Source organism: Microcaecilia unicolor, chromosome 13, assembly GCF_901765095.1.
Source record: "Microcaecilia unicolor chromosome 13, aMicUni1.1, whole genome shotgun sequence".
In the NCBI taxonomy this organism is placed as follows: domain Eukaryota; kingdom Metazoa; phylum Chordata; class Amphibia; order Gymnophiona; family Siphonopidae; genus Microcaecilia; species Microcaecilia unicolor.
Window position 1 is genome coordinate 72475624 of NC_044043.1, and position 16021 is coordinate 72491644.

The following is a 16021-nucleotide window of genomic DNA, read 5'->3' on the forward strand; positions in this document are numbered from 1 at the left end:
CAATTCTTAATATTAGTGTCTTGAAAGTTGGCACTGTTATGGTATGGAACGTTTTGTACATAGGGTCTGAGTAGCTTATTTGCAGGACTTTGTGTCCCTTTATAAATAACCTGGAGTGGATGGATTTTGTGTTGCAACTACTGAGGTAATACCAGAATTTTTCTACAGCGAGCTATAAAGAGAAACATTCTAGTTCTGCTCAGTATAGACTCCATAATAGGTATGGCTGAAAAGTTTAGGTGAATTTGTCTACCACTCAATCACATATCAAAAAACTGTGTATATCACATCAGTCCCAGATTTCTCACTGATGAAGTAAGGTGAAATTTGGACCTACTTGTTCATTTCCTTTCCTTGAGTTCTGTCAGACCAGTCCAGATGAATGAGTTGTGTCTCCCTGCCAAAAGGAGTCAGAGAAAAAACAGCTCAGAGCTGACTTCACTACTACTGGTGCTTCCTTCAGTTCCTCAGTATTTCTCTGGCTCCAGCAAATGGTTGGTGCACACATGTGGCCTGCTACAGCAAATATGAGTAGGCTACTCCTGGAAAGGCTGTAAGCCCAGATTCTCATTGAGCATATAACTGAATTCAGGGGATGCTGCAGGCAAGAGCCTTTTAGAGCAGACTTCCTTCCCCCTTTGAAACATAATCATTCAGAGGCCGAGTTCACATATCAATGGATCCAGTACCAGATGGTGCCAGATGATATTTCTTCCTTAGTGGATCTGACAGCAGGAGCTGTTGACAGCATAATTTCTTCTCTGCCTGCCTTCTACTCTCCCTATAGTGCTGTATTGGATTTGGACTAGGTCAAGGTCTGAAATGATCACACTTCCCCTCTTTCCCTCCACTGGGGGGAAAAAAAAAGGCGGTGGCACGCTGCAGGTAAGATCATGGCAGTTCAGTGTGGCTTGGGAGAAGGCAAACAACCAAAACAACCAGGCACCCGATACATGTTCTCTTCCTCTTGCTTCCAGCTGTATCTTGAAAGAAAACAAAAAAGGAAGGCGATTCACTGCAGGTGAGTCATAACAACTCAGCACCAGCCCCACATCTGGGGAGTTAAATCAGCTCTGAGCTGTTTTTCTCTGGCTTCACCTGCTGGCAGAGGGACATAACACCCTCATCTGGACTGGTCTGGCATGGATGATAAGGATGCAAAGCTTAATTTATCTTTTTACTTGTCGGACCCAGGGGATCAACTGGGCAGTTGATCCCCTGGGTCCGACAAGTAAACAGATAAATTAAGCTAAGTCGAAGTTTTTTTGTAAATCATTTGAGGATGGAGGATGCTTTATACAGTGGTGGAAATAAGTATTTGATCCCTTGCTGATTTTGTAAGTTTGCCCACTGACAAAGACATGAGCAGCCCATAATTGAAGGGTAGGTTATTGGTAACAGTGAGAGATAGCACATCACAAATTAAATCCGGAAAATCACATTGTGGAAAGTATATGAATTTATTTGCATTCTGCAGAGGGAAATAAGTATTTAATCCCTCTGGCAAACAAGACCTAATACTTGGTGGCAAAACCCTTGTTGGCAAGCACAGCGGTCAGACGTCTTCTGTAGTTGATGATGAGGTTTGCACACATGTCAGGAGGAATTTTGGTCCACTCCTCTTTGCAGATCATCTCTAAATCATTAAGAGTTCTGGGCTGTCGCTTGGCAACTCGCAGCTTCAGCTCCCTCCATAAGTTTTCAATGGGATTAAGGTCTGGTGACTGGCTAGGCCACTCCATGACCCTAATGTGCTTCTTCCTGAGCCACTCCTTTGTTGCCTTGGCTGTATGTTTTGGGTCATTGTCGTGCTGGAAGACCCAGCCACGACCCATTTTTAAGGCCCTGGCGGAGGGAAGGAGGTTGTCACTCAGAATTGTACGGTACATGGCCCCATCCATTCTCCCATTGATGCGGTGAAGTAGTCCTGTGCCCTTAGCAGAGAAACACCCCCAAAACATAACATTTCCACCTCCATGCTTGACAGTGGGGACGGTGTTCTTTGGGTCATAGGCAGCATTTCTCTTCCTCCAAACACGGCGAGTTGAGTTCATGCCAAAGTCTCATCTGACCACAGCACCTTCTCCCAATCACTCTCGGCATCATCCAGGTGTTCACTGGCAAACTTCAGACGGGCCGTCACATGTGCCTTCCGGAGCAGGGGGACCTTGCGGGCACTGCAGGATTGCAATCCGTTATGTCGTAATGTGTTACCAATGGTTTTCGTGGTGACAGTGGTCCCAGCTGCCTTGAGATCATTGACAAGTTCCCCCCTTGTAGTTGTAGGCTGATTTCTAACCTTCCTCATGATCAAGGATACCCCACGAGGTGAGATTTTGCGTGGAGCCCCAGATCTTTGTCGATTGACAGTCATTTTGTACTTCTTCCATTTTCTTACTATGGCACCAACAGTTGTCTCCTTCTCGCCCAGCGTCTTACTGATGGTTTTGTAGCCCATTCCAGCCTTGTGCAGGTGTATGATCTTGTCCCTGACATCCTTAGACAGCTCCTTGCTCTTGGCCATTTTGTAGAGGTTAGAGTCTGACTGATTCACTGAGTCTGTGGACAGGTGTCTTTCATACAGGTGACCATTGCCGACAGCCGTCTGTCATGCAGGTAACGAGTTGATTTGGAGCATCTACCTGGTCTGTAGGGGCCAGATCTCTTACTGGTTGGTGGGGGATCAAATACTTATTTCCCTCTGCAGAATGCAAATAAATTCATATACTTTCCACAATGTGATTTTCCGGATTTAATTTGTGATGTGCTATCTCTCACTGTTACCAATAACCTACCCTTCAATTATGGGCTGCTCATGTCTTTGTCAGTGGGCAAACTTACAAAATCAGCAAGGGATCAAATACTTATTTCCACCACTGTATATCTACTAGTAAAAAAGGCCCGTTTCTGAGAGCAATGAAACGGGCGCTAGCAAGGTTTTCATTGTAGTGTGTATGTTTTAGGGAGTAGAAACCCACGAGAGACGTATGTGTTAGGTGGGGAGAGTCTGATAGGTACTGAGGGGGAGAGGGATCTTGGGGTGATAGTATCCGAGGATCTGAAGGCGACGAAACAGTGTGACAGGGCGGTGGCCGTAGCGAGAAGGTTGCTAGGCTGTATAGAGAGAGGTGTGATCAGCAGAAGAAAGGAAGTGTTGATGCCCCTGTACAAGTCGTTGGTAAGGCCCCACCTGGAGTATTGTGTTCAGTTTTGGAGGCCGTACCTTGTGAAGGATGTTAAAAAAATGGAAGCGGTGCAAAGAAAAGCTACGAGAATGGTATGGCATTTGCGTTCCAAGACGTATGACCAAAGACTTGCTGACCTGAACATGTATACCCTGGAGGAAAGGAGGAACAGGGGTGATATGATACAGACGTTCAAATACTTGAAAGGTATTAATCCGCAAAAAAATCTTTTCCGGAGATGGGAAGGCGGTAGAACGAGAGGACATGAAATGAGATTGAAGGGGGGCAGACTCAAAAAAGATGTCAGGAAGTATTTTTTTCACGGAGAGGGTGGTGGATGCTTGGAATGCCCTCCCGCGGGAGGTGGTGGAGATGAAAACGGTAACGGAATTCAAACATGCGTGGGATATGCATAAAGGAATCCTGTGCAGCAGGAATGGATCCTCAGAAGCTTTGCTGAAATTGGGTGGCGGAGCAGGTGGGGGGAAGAGGGGTTGGTGGTTGGGAGGCTAGGATAGGGGAGGGCAGACTTATACGGTCTGTACCAGAGCCGGTGATGGGAGACGGGACTGGTGGTTGGGAGGCGGGAAATACTGCTGGGCAGACTTATACGGTCTGTGCCCTGAAAAAGACAGGTACAAATTCAAGATATGAGTTTATCTTGGGCAGACTAGATGGACCATGCAGGTCTTTTTCTGCCGTCATCTACTATGTTACTATGTTTGAGAGTGAGTGTGTGTGAGAGAGAGAGAGAGAGAGAGAGAGAAAAAGAGTGAATGTGCGAGTGTGTGTGTGAGAGTGTGTGTTTGAGAATGAGAGTGTGCTGCAGGGGCCCCCCCTCCGTCTGTTGGCGTCCTTCCCGGTCCCCCCTGTGTTTCGTTTTCCCGTTTCCTTCTCCTCCCCCTCCCATGTGTCCTCCCCACAGCGCCTCAGGGTTGTGTTTCAGCTCCAAAGGTCTGTAACGCCCTGGAGCTCTTTGAGGCTTTTTCCTTCCAATTTTTGAAGTTTAGCTTCTTTATATATATATTGATTTTGAGAACTTATATATTTTGTACAGTTGGGCATTGTTTAATATTCTCACCCCAGTTTGATCTACTGTACTTGCCACTTAAAAAGCATCCCAGCCTGCAGAGATTCTAGCTCTTCCCAAACATGGCTCTTAAAATGCTACAATAAAATGACACACAGTTTAAAAAAGGAACCAGAAATTACCTAGCATGCTGGGCTCTCCTTCTAAGAGTGTCAGGATATACTTATTCAGGAAGAGTGTACAGAAACTGAAGAAGAACCACAGGGTGAGGTAGATGAGAGCTCGGGAATTCCATATGCCTAAATCAGACTCAATGACTGTGGTTTCAGTGATGGTTATCTTCAGCACACGCTCCTCGGACACACTGTCACTCCGGGCAAGTATAATCTTTTCGCTCCGATTTGCGAAAACCGTGCTCAGCTGGAGCTGGGCTTTGCCTTTGGGATTCTCTTCAGTATGGAGAGCCCCGGAATCTGTTGAAGTCTGTGCAGCAGTTACAGAAGACATGATGGCATCAAGAGACAGACAAGGTTTCCGGGCTTGATATACAATGGGGCATGGAGATCACTGAAGAGAATACACCCTTATGTAATTAGTCCTGCAGCTTCTAGGTCCCATAAAACTATAGAAGGTCCCCCAGCCAACATCTTTTTTGGAGCTTCAAAAGGCAGTTTCTGGTCTCCAGTTATGTCCTATGAGAGAAAACAGTTAACAGACAGGTAAAAATCACACTAACCTTTTCATGAGTGTTCCGCAGTAACCAAAATGTTTCTTAGATAACCGACTTATTCACAAATTTATAGTTTTTGTATCCCACATTTTCCCACTGATTGCAGGCTCAAAGTGGCTTATATAAAACTGTAGTAAAGCTACAGTGCAAGAAGTACATTTATGCAAATTGAGAGTAAGATACACAAAGCAGATCGACAACAAAAACATACATAAAATCATTAAAATAAAAACAAAAATTTCAAATAAAATGTTCCTACAGGTGTCCTACCCTCTTCTCTGGTCATGTATTTTCTGCACTGTTATAACATTTTCTGGAAAGCTGGCACCCCTGATAGTGGTCATCTCAGCAATGACATGGAAGGTAATGTGCCCTCTCCTACCTTGAGAGAGCTATGCGCATCCAACGACCGCCCTTCTGCCACCTATGCTTTGCCTGCTCAGTCAATAATGAAGAACCCAAAGGGTCCTTTTACTAAGCCGTGTAAGCGTCTACGAGCGCCAAAATGGAGTTACAGCCTGACTACCGCGTGGCTGTTGCTGTAATTTCATTTTTGGCGCGCATCAGATACGTGCGTCTGAAAAATATTTTTTATTTTCACGCATGCGTAATGGCATTTGGTGCGCGCAGGTCATTACCCACGGTTATCAAGCGAGTCTTTACCGCTAGGTCAATGGCTAGCGGTAAGGTTTCAGATCCAAAATGGACATGCAGCAATTTTAATTTTGCCGCACGTCCATTTCATCAAAAATTTTTAAAAGGCCTTTTTTTTACAGGCGCGCACCCAAAACCTGCACCTACACAACCGCAAGCCATTTTTCAGCCCCCAAGTTTCCAATGCAATTAATCTGACAGGTTTTACAAATGCCAAATTTACGAGAAGAGTTGAAGAGTTGCTCATCTAAAGCATCACACAAAAGTCTGTATTTGTTCTTATGAATTCAGACATGACCTCTCTCTTTCTAGTAGAAGACCTGGACCTACAATAAATAATTCTCTAGTAATCTACCCATAGACAGGGTCCCCGTTATAACAGCGATGGCAGTACGTGCTTTCTGTTGAATAACTAACTGCAACTATAAAAGTGAAATAAAAATGATTAAATATGACAGATCTTTCTCCAAGGTCCCACCTAAAATTCTGTGCAATGGGGTCATGAACAGCTGACTTAATGCCCACAGTCCTTGCTAAAGGCTTCTACAACTGAACTGCATGAAAGTTTGCACATCTGTACGGATCAGAAAAAACGAGGACTCTTACCTTTTCCTGCTAAGTCGGTGCATCTCTTCAACTAGCAGCAAACTGTAAAAGTCAAAGAGAAAACGGTGGTGACAGAAAGTAGCTGAACAAGTTTAACTTCTTTTTCTTTCTTTTTATTTTTTTTAGTTACCTAATTTGTAGGTGGCCAGTTGCCAGATTATGGGCTTCTTTTACAAAGCCGTGCTACAGATTCACGGTGCCACAAATGAGAGGAAGCCCAGTGAAGAATGGGCAAAGTGGTGGGGGGGGGGGGGGGGGGAGAGAAGATTCTAGTCCTGAGTTGTGTGGGGTTGACTTTGTTGTGTGCTTACTTTTAGTCACTCTGCAATTTATTGAAGAAAAAAAGAAATCTATATATTAACAAAAGAAGTATTACCTTTTTTCACAGCTGGTTCTGTTTATTCTACTCTAAGCCCCAGGCTTTATGACTCAATGCCTAAGCACAGCAACATTAAAAATACAATAAGCAACAGAAAGATCCTTGATGTAGTAAGGGTGATAAGTGGCCACTGCTCATCACAAACAAAAGTCCAGTGAGGATTACATAAGAATCAGGAAACGCAGAGGACTACAATCTGTTCCTCTATTCAGCAGGCCCTACAATTACTTATTATGAAACATCCCTGACAATCTGCTTGGGAGTCCACCCACATTTCTGGTAAAACCATCACGGGATATAGAGCCTTCCAACTTTGTGCATCATTTCATAGGCCTATAGCAGGTATGGAAGGGGAACGGGACTTGATATACCGCCTTTCTGTGGCTGTTTACTTAGTATATACAGGCACTTATTTGTACCTGGGGCAATGAAGGGTTGACTTGCCCAGAGTCACAAGGAGCTGCAGTGGGAATGAAACCCAGTTGCCCAGGATCAAAGTCCGCTGCACAAACCACTAGGCCACTCCTCCACTAGCAACATTCCATGTAGAATCTTCAAATAGTAGCAGCATTCCAGAATCTCAAATAGTAGCAACTACTGTAATGAAGTGTTAAGCAGAGCTTGAGTGTAAGCACTTACAGTCTGTTCAGAATAACCACTATTTGTATCCTCTGTCATCTGCAGAAATTCAATCCTGTCTCCCCCTGCTGTTCTGCTATCACTGGTTTCTTGTCCGATTCAGGATTGTTCCTGACTCTAGTTCATAGGGCCCCTCTATAGAGTCTATGCCACCCTGAGCTCCCTTACAATTCCTTACGACCCCCCCACCCCCCCCGGGCTCTCCGATCCTCCCTCTGACTTTTGGCTGGTGATTTGGACTGTGTCCTGTGCTCATTTGGACAATACAAGACATTTGGCTTTCTTTTTTCTGGTTCCAACACCCTCAAATTCTCTGCCTTCTTCCCTTCAGTTACAGGCATCTTATACCAAGTTCAAAAGACCCTTAAAAACTCATCTATTCTCCCAAGCATTTGACATTTCCTAGATTCTGGTGGTAAACCACTCTGATTGCCTTGTACAAAGGGTGGTATTAGGTTAAGTCTGAATAAACATAACTGCTGGGACCTACTTTTATTATTTTATAACATTTTTATTAAACAAAAATATATCTGCAGAAGAATAGATAACACAATTTTATATAATTTACAAACACTTGCCACCCAACCAACCAACCAAATCTCCCCATCACAGTCCACTCCCCCACTGGACCACACTTAATGAACAGCTGCGGAGGATTTGGATTCTTACAGCGCTCCACAATGCTCACGTGCAGTTTATGTCCTGATTATAACATCTATAAACAATTATTTAAATTATTCAATAGGTTTACTTGAGCACTACACATTCCAACATTACTGATTACAAAACTGCAAATCTCATAGAAGACCTAAAGGGTAAAAGGTCATGGACATGATATACTGCCTATCTATGGTACAACCAAAGTGGTTTACATAATCTAAGCAGGTTCTCTCTTTGTCCCTACTTCCCAAATCAAAAACCCTCCCATCCCCACAGATGACAAAAACAACAAAAGATCTATACTTTGATAACGTCATCTTCCTAATTAAGCTCCCACCCCAACTCTATACCCCCAGCCCCTTATCTTCATCTACAGTACGATGCTGATTATCCGAACGCCAATCAACTGGATGTGCAATTATCCAGCCTGGCGGTCTATGTGTGTCTGCTGGCGTTGGAGTTCTTGTCAGTGTCAGCTGGTGCGGTGAGGGCTTCAGTGCCACTGCAACGAGTGGATCCTTGCACATGAGGAGGCGGATGGGTCGGTCTGGTAGTGTGGAGTGTGGGGGTTTGTGGGAGAGAGTGCAGCACCGTGAGTCTCTACACTCGCATTTTTTTGCAATGTTATTTTATTAATTTTCGAGTTTTTGGAGGGCCAAGGCATCATGGAAACAGGGAGTAGGAGGGTGAGCACCTCTGGGGCAAGAAAAGGAAGTTCTAGAGAATCTAGGATGAGGCGGTGGTTGAACCAATGGACATGATTGAAGTCGGTGCCTTATGGAACCATGAGCAATCCCAGGATGTGGCTGAGGACAGCATGGAAGTAGAGCTCTGAGTCCTTAATAGATCCAGAGTACCACCCAGTTTTGTTAGAGCGAACTGTTTGCATTAATTTTTCGTTGAAACCCTGACAGCTAGGGGAGGGATAATGTATTAGAAACGCTGAATGGGAGGAAGCTGTCCTTGCCAGGTTAAGCACTAGTAAGCCCAGGGCTAGAAAGTTTTTTTTCCTTTTTGTTGGAGAGGATAACCTTTATGATGAACTGAGTCTGAACTGATTTAGAACTGTAAAATAAGCTGTACCCCTCTGAACTTTGGGGAGAAAGAGCACTGGGTTTTCTCAACTGGGCCCTACAGGCATTAGGGATGAAAGCCAGGACTGCATTTATTTTTCTTAGTTTTTTTTTTTTCTCGCTCATGAGGGAGGGGAGTTCCTACCCTCTACGAACTTAGCCAACCTGCAGTTTCTGGGAAAGGTGATAGCAGTCCAGGCTTCTTGGATGTGGAGAGAAGCAAGACTGGATACCATTAAGCAACTACATCTGGGGAAGCTCAATCTGTGTTCTGTGGTGGAATGTCTGATTAAATCTGGAAAAACGGTGGAGCCAGGTCGGAGTTCTTTGTGTCAGGGAACCCAGGGGACTCCAAGCACCGAGTCAGTCACACCCTGACAATGTCTTCAAAATTGGGCAAACCAATACAGTCTTACACTGAAGGGGAGAAGTGGGCTTTTGGACCCCCTTCCCAGTTTCTACACTAAGCCCCTATATGTCCAACACCTGCCTTGAACCACTTATGCATTTCCAGGTTCCACTAAACAAACAAACCAGAAAATAAAACAATCTAGAAAATAAATACCATACTTTGAAGCTTGAAAGTACATAACTCAACTTTTAAATCTGGCTGAAAGTATACATGCTATGGAAACCGCTGTAAAGACTTTTGGGCAGGCCAAGGGAGCAGTTTTCAGCTGAGCCAATCTGGGCATGTCTTTGAAACTGTACTTTAAAAATTAAAAAAAAAAAAAATCCCCTTTCCCCCTCATTCCTGAGCAGGTGCCTCTGGCCCAGCAGTTCATGGCCCCAAAGAGGGTTGCAAAATCTTTATTTGGGGTGCTGACCACTGTTGGAATGTATTGTATTTTTAACATGCATTGCCTGTCAGCAATCTTTTCTCTGTGATTACTCTGTGACCTCTGATGTGAATTACTTAGAGAGGTCACACAGCTATGTAACTTCCTGTGGGGGTTAGATGCAGCAGATGCAGCACATGGAGCACATGGAGCTCATGATCTCTCCTAACCTGAGAGGATCTATGGTGGTGTGAGCATCCATTACCATCTAAGCACATGGAAGGAGCTGATAAGACAAATGTATAGTATTATGTATATATAAGCCTGTCTGATTATAATCTAACTACAAACTGTGAGTAAACAGATGTTTTGTTAATTCAACTTTAAAGTGACTCAGCAGTGAATTATTCAGGGGTGAATGAGAGAGAGATGAAGAAAGAAATTAACATTTCTAAAGCTGAAGCTGTGTGTACTCAAATCTGCTAATTATTTACTACAAATAATCCAACAACCACAACTACAAATTATTATTAATAATAATAAATATGAGAGTGGAATCAGCCCACACAGTCCAACAGGATGCTACAACACAGGAAGGGGGGGGCAGTTTGGCTAGCAGTCATTTGGCCCAGCCCTCACACAGAAAAGGGCCTCTGTTCAGAAAAAATGTTTATTTGTCTAAATGGTTTTTAAAACTCAACATAAAATTAAATTTGGCAACTGGATTTTCCTTAATTAAAAAACAAGTCTGTATACTTTATAGTTAAAATCTCTCTCCCTCCCCCCCCCCCCCCCCCAATAATAAGTTCCAGAACTCTGGGGCTTCCTTATTTGCGAAAGCCTGGTCCTCTGCAATTCTCCGAAAAGCCTTGGCAGTAGCAATGTTGACCAACATTAAAAATTGGCACTGAGTGGAAGAAATAGGTGGAACTGAGGGTCAAAGGCCTGTTTTCTGTTGTAAAATGGGGTCTTGGCAAGCACTGCTCTAGCCTTCTATAGTTTGTGAATTGTTCGCACTTCCTCTTCGTAACACACAAAACTGTTCCTGAGTTAATCCTACATTTTCTCCTAGGGAGTGTATTTCCAATTAGGTTTGTTTTATGTATACCATGACAGGAATAATTTTAGTCATTACTCCTAAACCAGGGTATGTTGGGCATAAAGAAAGAAGCTGAGTTGGGCGGGGGGGGGGGGGGGGGGGGGGGGGTGTTTGGTGATGGAATGCTATGTTGGATAGATGGAAGGCTTGAGGTGAAACGGAAAAGAAAGCCAGCAGATCAATGTCACAACAAAAAGAAGCTTCAATAATGGTGTGTCCATTTGGGTATGCTAGAGACCACAGGATTCCCGTTTTAGCTGGTTTTTTTCTTGACTTTTATGCACTATATTTGCCCCTTTACGAAGGTTTCAAATTAGCCCCTGACGCAGCCCTAGGTGGGCGAAACACGGCCTGTGTCGGGCGATTTGTTCATACACGGTATCTTCAATAAAATCTTTTTGTTGCGACATTGATCTGCTGGCTTTCTTTCCCATATTGGATTTTGCAGATCCTTTGCCTTGTTGTTTCTTGAGGTGAAACGGATAAATGACCAATTATGTGGCTGTTGGATGGCAATGCTGCTGCTGCTGCTGGCTGGCTTCCACATTTCTTTTTTTGTTCAATTTTGTGTTTTAATCTTCTATTGCTGGCTACTGGGTTGTACATACCCTTGGATAATGGTAAGTTAAACAGTAATTTTGTGGCATTATATATGTTCCTTCTCTAAATAGAAAATAAAAGCAAATAAATCACAGTACTGTATTAGAAAGATTTGTAAGGACAACATTGTCTAACAAAGCTTGAAAAGTGGTCCGAAAATTGGCAACTAAGAAATGCAGGGTCATGCACTTGGGTCACAAGAATCCAAGGGCACAGTACAATATTGGGTGAAGTGCTTCTGTGTACGAAAGAAGAGCGGGACTTGGGGGTGATTGTGTCTGATAATTTAAGGTGGCCAAATAGGTAGAAAAGGTGACGGTCAAAACCAGAAGGATGCTCAGTTGCATAAGGAGAGGGATGACCAGCAGGAAAAAAAAAAAAAGAAGAAGCGATAATGCCCTTGTATAAGTCTCTGGTGAGGCCCCATTTAGGAGTACTGTGTGCAATTCTGGAGAAAGCACCTATGGAAAGATATAAACAGGATGGAGTCGGTCCAGAGGGCGGTTACTAAATTGGTTGGCAGTCTCAGTCATAAAACATATAGGGACAGGCTTATGAACCTCAACATATATACACCAGAAGAGAGGCGGGAGAGAGAGGATTATGAGAGAGATGTTTAAATACCTCAGTGGCATATAGGAGGTGAGCCTTTTTCAAATAAAGAAAAATTCTGGAATGAGAGGGCATAGGAAGGAGTCAAGAGGAAATACAGGAGGAATCTAAGAAAATACTCCTTCAAGGAAAAAGGGTGTGGTGAATGCGTGGAATGGCCTCCCGGTGGAGGTCATGGCAATGAAGACTGTGTCAGAATTTAAGAAAGCATGAGACAGGCACGTGGTATCCCTTAGGAAAAGGAGGAGTTAGGGTTACTGAGGAAGGGCAGACTGGATGGGCCATTTGGCCCTTATTTGCCATCATGTTTCTATTGCCTGGGACTGATTGCAAACCATACAAGCCTACAGGGTATATAGTTGAGAGGCACCAGATAAAAATGAAATTGTGTACATCAACACATCATCACTGGTAAAAATAAATGGAAAGCTAAACTTATAGTTCGTCCATACCTTGAAGAGAATGATTACTTCACTTACACAGTAAATATTGACTAAACTCCCTTCTGGACAAATAAATGATGCCAAGTGTGCAGCTGAACCGACAAATTTGCCAGTTATTCCCAATAAGTAAACTAATTCAGTTCTGCTACATGTCAAGTCAGATGAGTTTGGAACCAGTGAATTAAGGGCAATGGCATTTTGCATTTACTAGCACAGAAGTCAACGTTTCAAAATGACTGGGGAGAACCAAACTGAACACGATGAAGGAGTATGCTTAATAATAGGAATGGCTTGAGTACCTACTTATTTATTTAGAAGATTTTGCTCACACCTTTTTCAGTAGTAGCTCAAGGTGAGTTACATTCAGGTACCTGGAGGGCTCACAATCTAAGTTTGTACCTGAGGCAATGGATCACAAGGAGCAGTAGTGGGATTTGAACTGGCCACCTCTGGATTGCAAGACCAGTGCTCTAACCACTAGGCCACTCCTCCACTCCAATTAAGCCAATACACACTTACCTACTTCACGTCCTAATATCTAAAACACACGTGTGTGGGGGGGGGGGGGAGGGGGTCCTACCATTTCCTAAGCACATCTGAAAGTCTCCTCACACAGACTGCCGTAATCGTATGTACTTTTAAGCAAAACTATTTACAGCTGCCTGCCCCTTTTTGTTACAAAGACAATTCCAACACAGAACCACTTATTTTCACTGGAAAAACCACATTTCACTAGTTTGGCAAACATGTCAAGCTCAGCCACTCAACAATCAAACATTGCTGCAGCATTCAAACGAAAAGTTAAAGGTTCATTCTTCACTTGGTTTGAACCCCCCACCCCCACACACACACACACAAAACCTAACCTTTTTGGATAACTCTGCCCAGTTACATTAACAATACAGCAAAAGAATGATTGGAAACAGACTGTGTACTACCTTGGTGGAAAGAGGATTAAGCTCATCCTCCTCTTATGTTTTTGTACCCAGCAGCTCCCAGACACAGATGAACTGAAACGTGGCAGTCACTGAAGGATTCAAAAGCCAAACCCCCAATCCTTTGGTTTCCAGAAAAAAAAAAACCTAAGGGCGGATCTGTTGTCTACCACACGTTTCTCTCAACATTTCAAGTAATGATTATACTCCAGGAATAAAACACCTTTAAAAAGATTTTGGGGGAAAAAAATACAAATTTCAACAGAATTAGTAATTCTGCAATCCGATCCTTAGTCGTCCCCACCTCCCCTAGCCCACTGGATCATTAGACAGGGCCTGCCCAACTACTAGGCAAGACCAGGCAGTCGCCTAGGGCAGCCAAAAAAATTTTTTTTTTTTGTTGGGGACGGGGGGCAGCAAAAAGCACCTGCAGCCAAAGCAACACACTAGGTCCTGACTGCACCCAGATTGAAAGAACTATCAGCATATCCTATAAACATGCAGGTTAAAAGTACTCTGTGTGAGGATCATTATTGTTGAGTTTAGGGGAGGAGGTGCAGGCCAGGGAGTCAAAGTTAATTGAAATGGTGTAAGGCTGAAGGTTTGCTTGGGATATTTGCACCGCCTCCGATTACAGAACATTAACCTAGGACTCTGCCAGCATCAAGATGATGCGATTAGTGAGTTCGATTCCCACTTCAGGCACAGGCAGCTCCTTGTGACTCTGGGCAAGTCACTTAATCCTCCATTGCCCCATGTAAGCCGCATTGAGCCTGCCATGAGTGGGAAAACGCGGGGTACAAATGTAAAAAAAAAAAAAAAAAAAACTCCCAAGTCTCTTGTATTTTTTTTTAATACGACTGTTCTAAATGGATGATTATTCGCTAACAAAGGTCTATGGTGATAATAACAAAAATAAGACCCGACCCACTCCAATTATCCTCCTCTTGAATCTAGGCTGCAGGAGAAACCTAGAGGCTATTAAAGAGCTTGTATTTGGGATGTGTGCGGACGAGTGCTCCTTTAATAATTCAGTACCTCATTTATTGTTCAGCTCATTCTTGCTATAATTCTACACTATCCCCCCAATTCTATATGTAACTCCAGTTTTGCCTTCAGTCAGGGCCGCCGGCTTAGCTCCCTAGGTCAGGTACCTAAGACTAGGGCTCACAAAAACAGCTGAACTTCAGATGAGCTGGCCGCAGATCGAGGCCAGACTAACTTCGGTAGGCAGAAGGGTAATCTTTCTTTAGAGCCCTCTTAAATCCGCACACACTCAAAGAAACAACCGCAATCACTGAGTTAAACTTAAGCTTTACTTTATAACAACTTGGAAACAGTTCAAAACACAAAATTGATATGTACAAGTCAGGGCATACAGTAACTTCAAATCAGCTTCAGACATAATCTCCTCCAGTGCCAAAAATATATATAAACAGTCATTGATCACCCTCAACATGATTTCTGTTATACCTCTATCTCATTCTGGATCAGGATTCCTCCAAGCACCAAATGAATGTCCTGCCAGAAGCGAGGCTCCCCCATTCCCGCTTCTCCTATCCAGGTTTGTCTTTTCCCCCAGGCAATCCTTCTCATTCCCCACAGGCACCCACCCACTGCCCTGTGGCAGGGGCTTCATCCACAAATGTCTACAAAATTCCTCCTCTAAATTCCCCCTGGGGTCTCAGCAGGGCAGGCAACCAAAGACCTGGTTTTCACAGACACAATCCTTTCTATCTCTTCTGGCCCTTCCCAAGTTCTCCCACCAGCTGGCAATTCAAGCCCCTTGTCTTAGTGTCCTCCCTGAAAACCCCTCTCTCCCACTGCCCTAAAGCAGGGGCATTTTTCAGGGGGGAGGGGTCACATATATAAAGGCGCTAAAAATTGTGTTCGTAAATTTGACCACATACCCAAACTGCACGTGCAATATAATTCAATGAACCAATTGGCTTTTTAACAAGCAATTACTGGTGCTAATTACTGGCTCCCACTCAAGGAACGCATTGCGTTCAAGATCTGCACGATTGTTCACAAGATCATTCACGCAGACGCCCCAATCTACATGCTAAACCTCGTGCACTTGCCTCCCAGAAACGCTATAAGATCAGCCCGCAAATTTCTTGATCTGCACTTCCCCAGCTGTAAAGGACTAAAATACAAGCTGACACATGACTCCACCTTCTCCTACGTGAGCACGCAGTTATGGAACGCATTACCTACAGCCTTGAAAAATATTGACGAATTAACTAACTTTCGCAAATCTCTGAAGACACATCTCTTCAACAAGGCCTACAAAGAGAACCCATAACCTCACATAACTACCTCTCCAAACCACCCAGTTACTATAGTCCACCTTCTATATTATCCTGCAATACACCTTCCTTCTCTCTTCCCTTACTAAAGCGTTATACATTACCAATTATATCTGATACCTTGTAATGTCTATGTCATAACAAAACTCTGTAAGCCACATTGAGCCTGCAAATAGGTGGGATAATGTGGGATACAAATGCAATAAATAAATAAATCAATTAACATGTACGCACATAAATTTAGGTGTGTGATCCACACCTAAATTTTAATGTGTCTCTGAAAAT

The 16021-nt window shown here is 43.6% G+C and overlaps 1 protein-coding gene across 5 annotated transcripts in view; it reads right to left on the minus strand.

Moving 5' to 3' along the window:
* The window catches only part of SLC35E2B (solute carrier family 35 member E2B), an 89279-nt gene that overhangs the window by 57345 nt on the left and 15913 nt on the right, over positions 1–16021 (minus strand). For 4 of the 5 annotated variants that reach the window (XR_003944096.1, XM_030222346.1, XM_030222342.1 and 1 more), the window contains exons 2-3: positions 6206–6247; positions 4398–4907 (exon numbers count right to left, since the gene is read on the minus strand). Coding sequence is in view for 4 of the 5 variants with exons in the window: in XM_030222346.1 (XP_030078206.1) it covers positions 4398–4722 (325 nt within the window). In the remaining variant the exon portion in view is untranslated. Of the gene's footprint in view, positions 1–4397; positions 4908–6205; positions 6248–13427; positions 13480–16021 lie in introns of those variants that run through there. The other variant, XM_030222343.1, reaches the window with a different exon arrangement.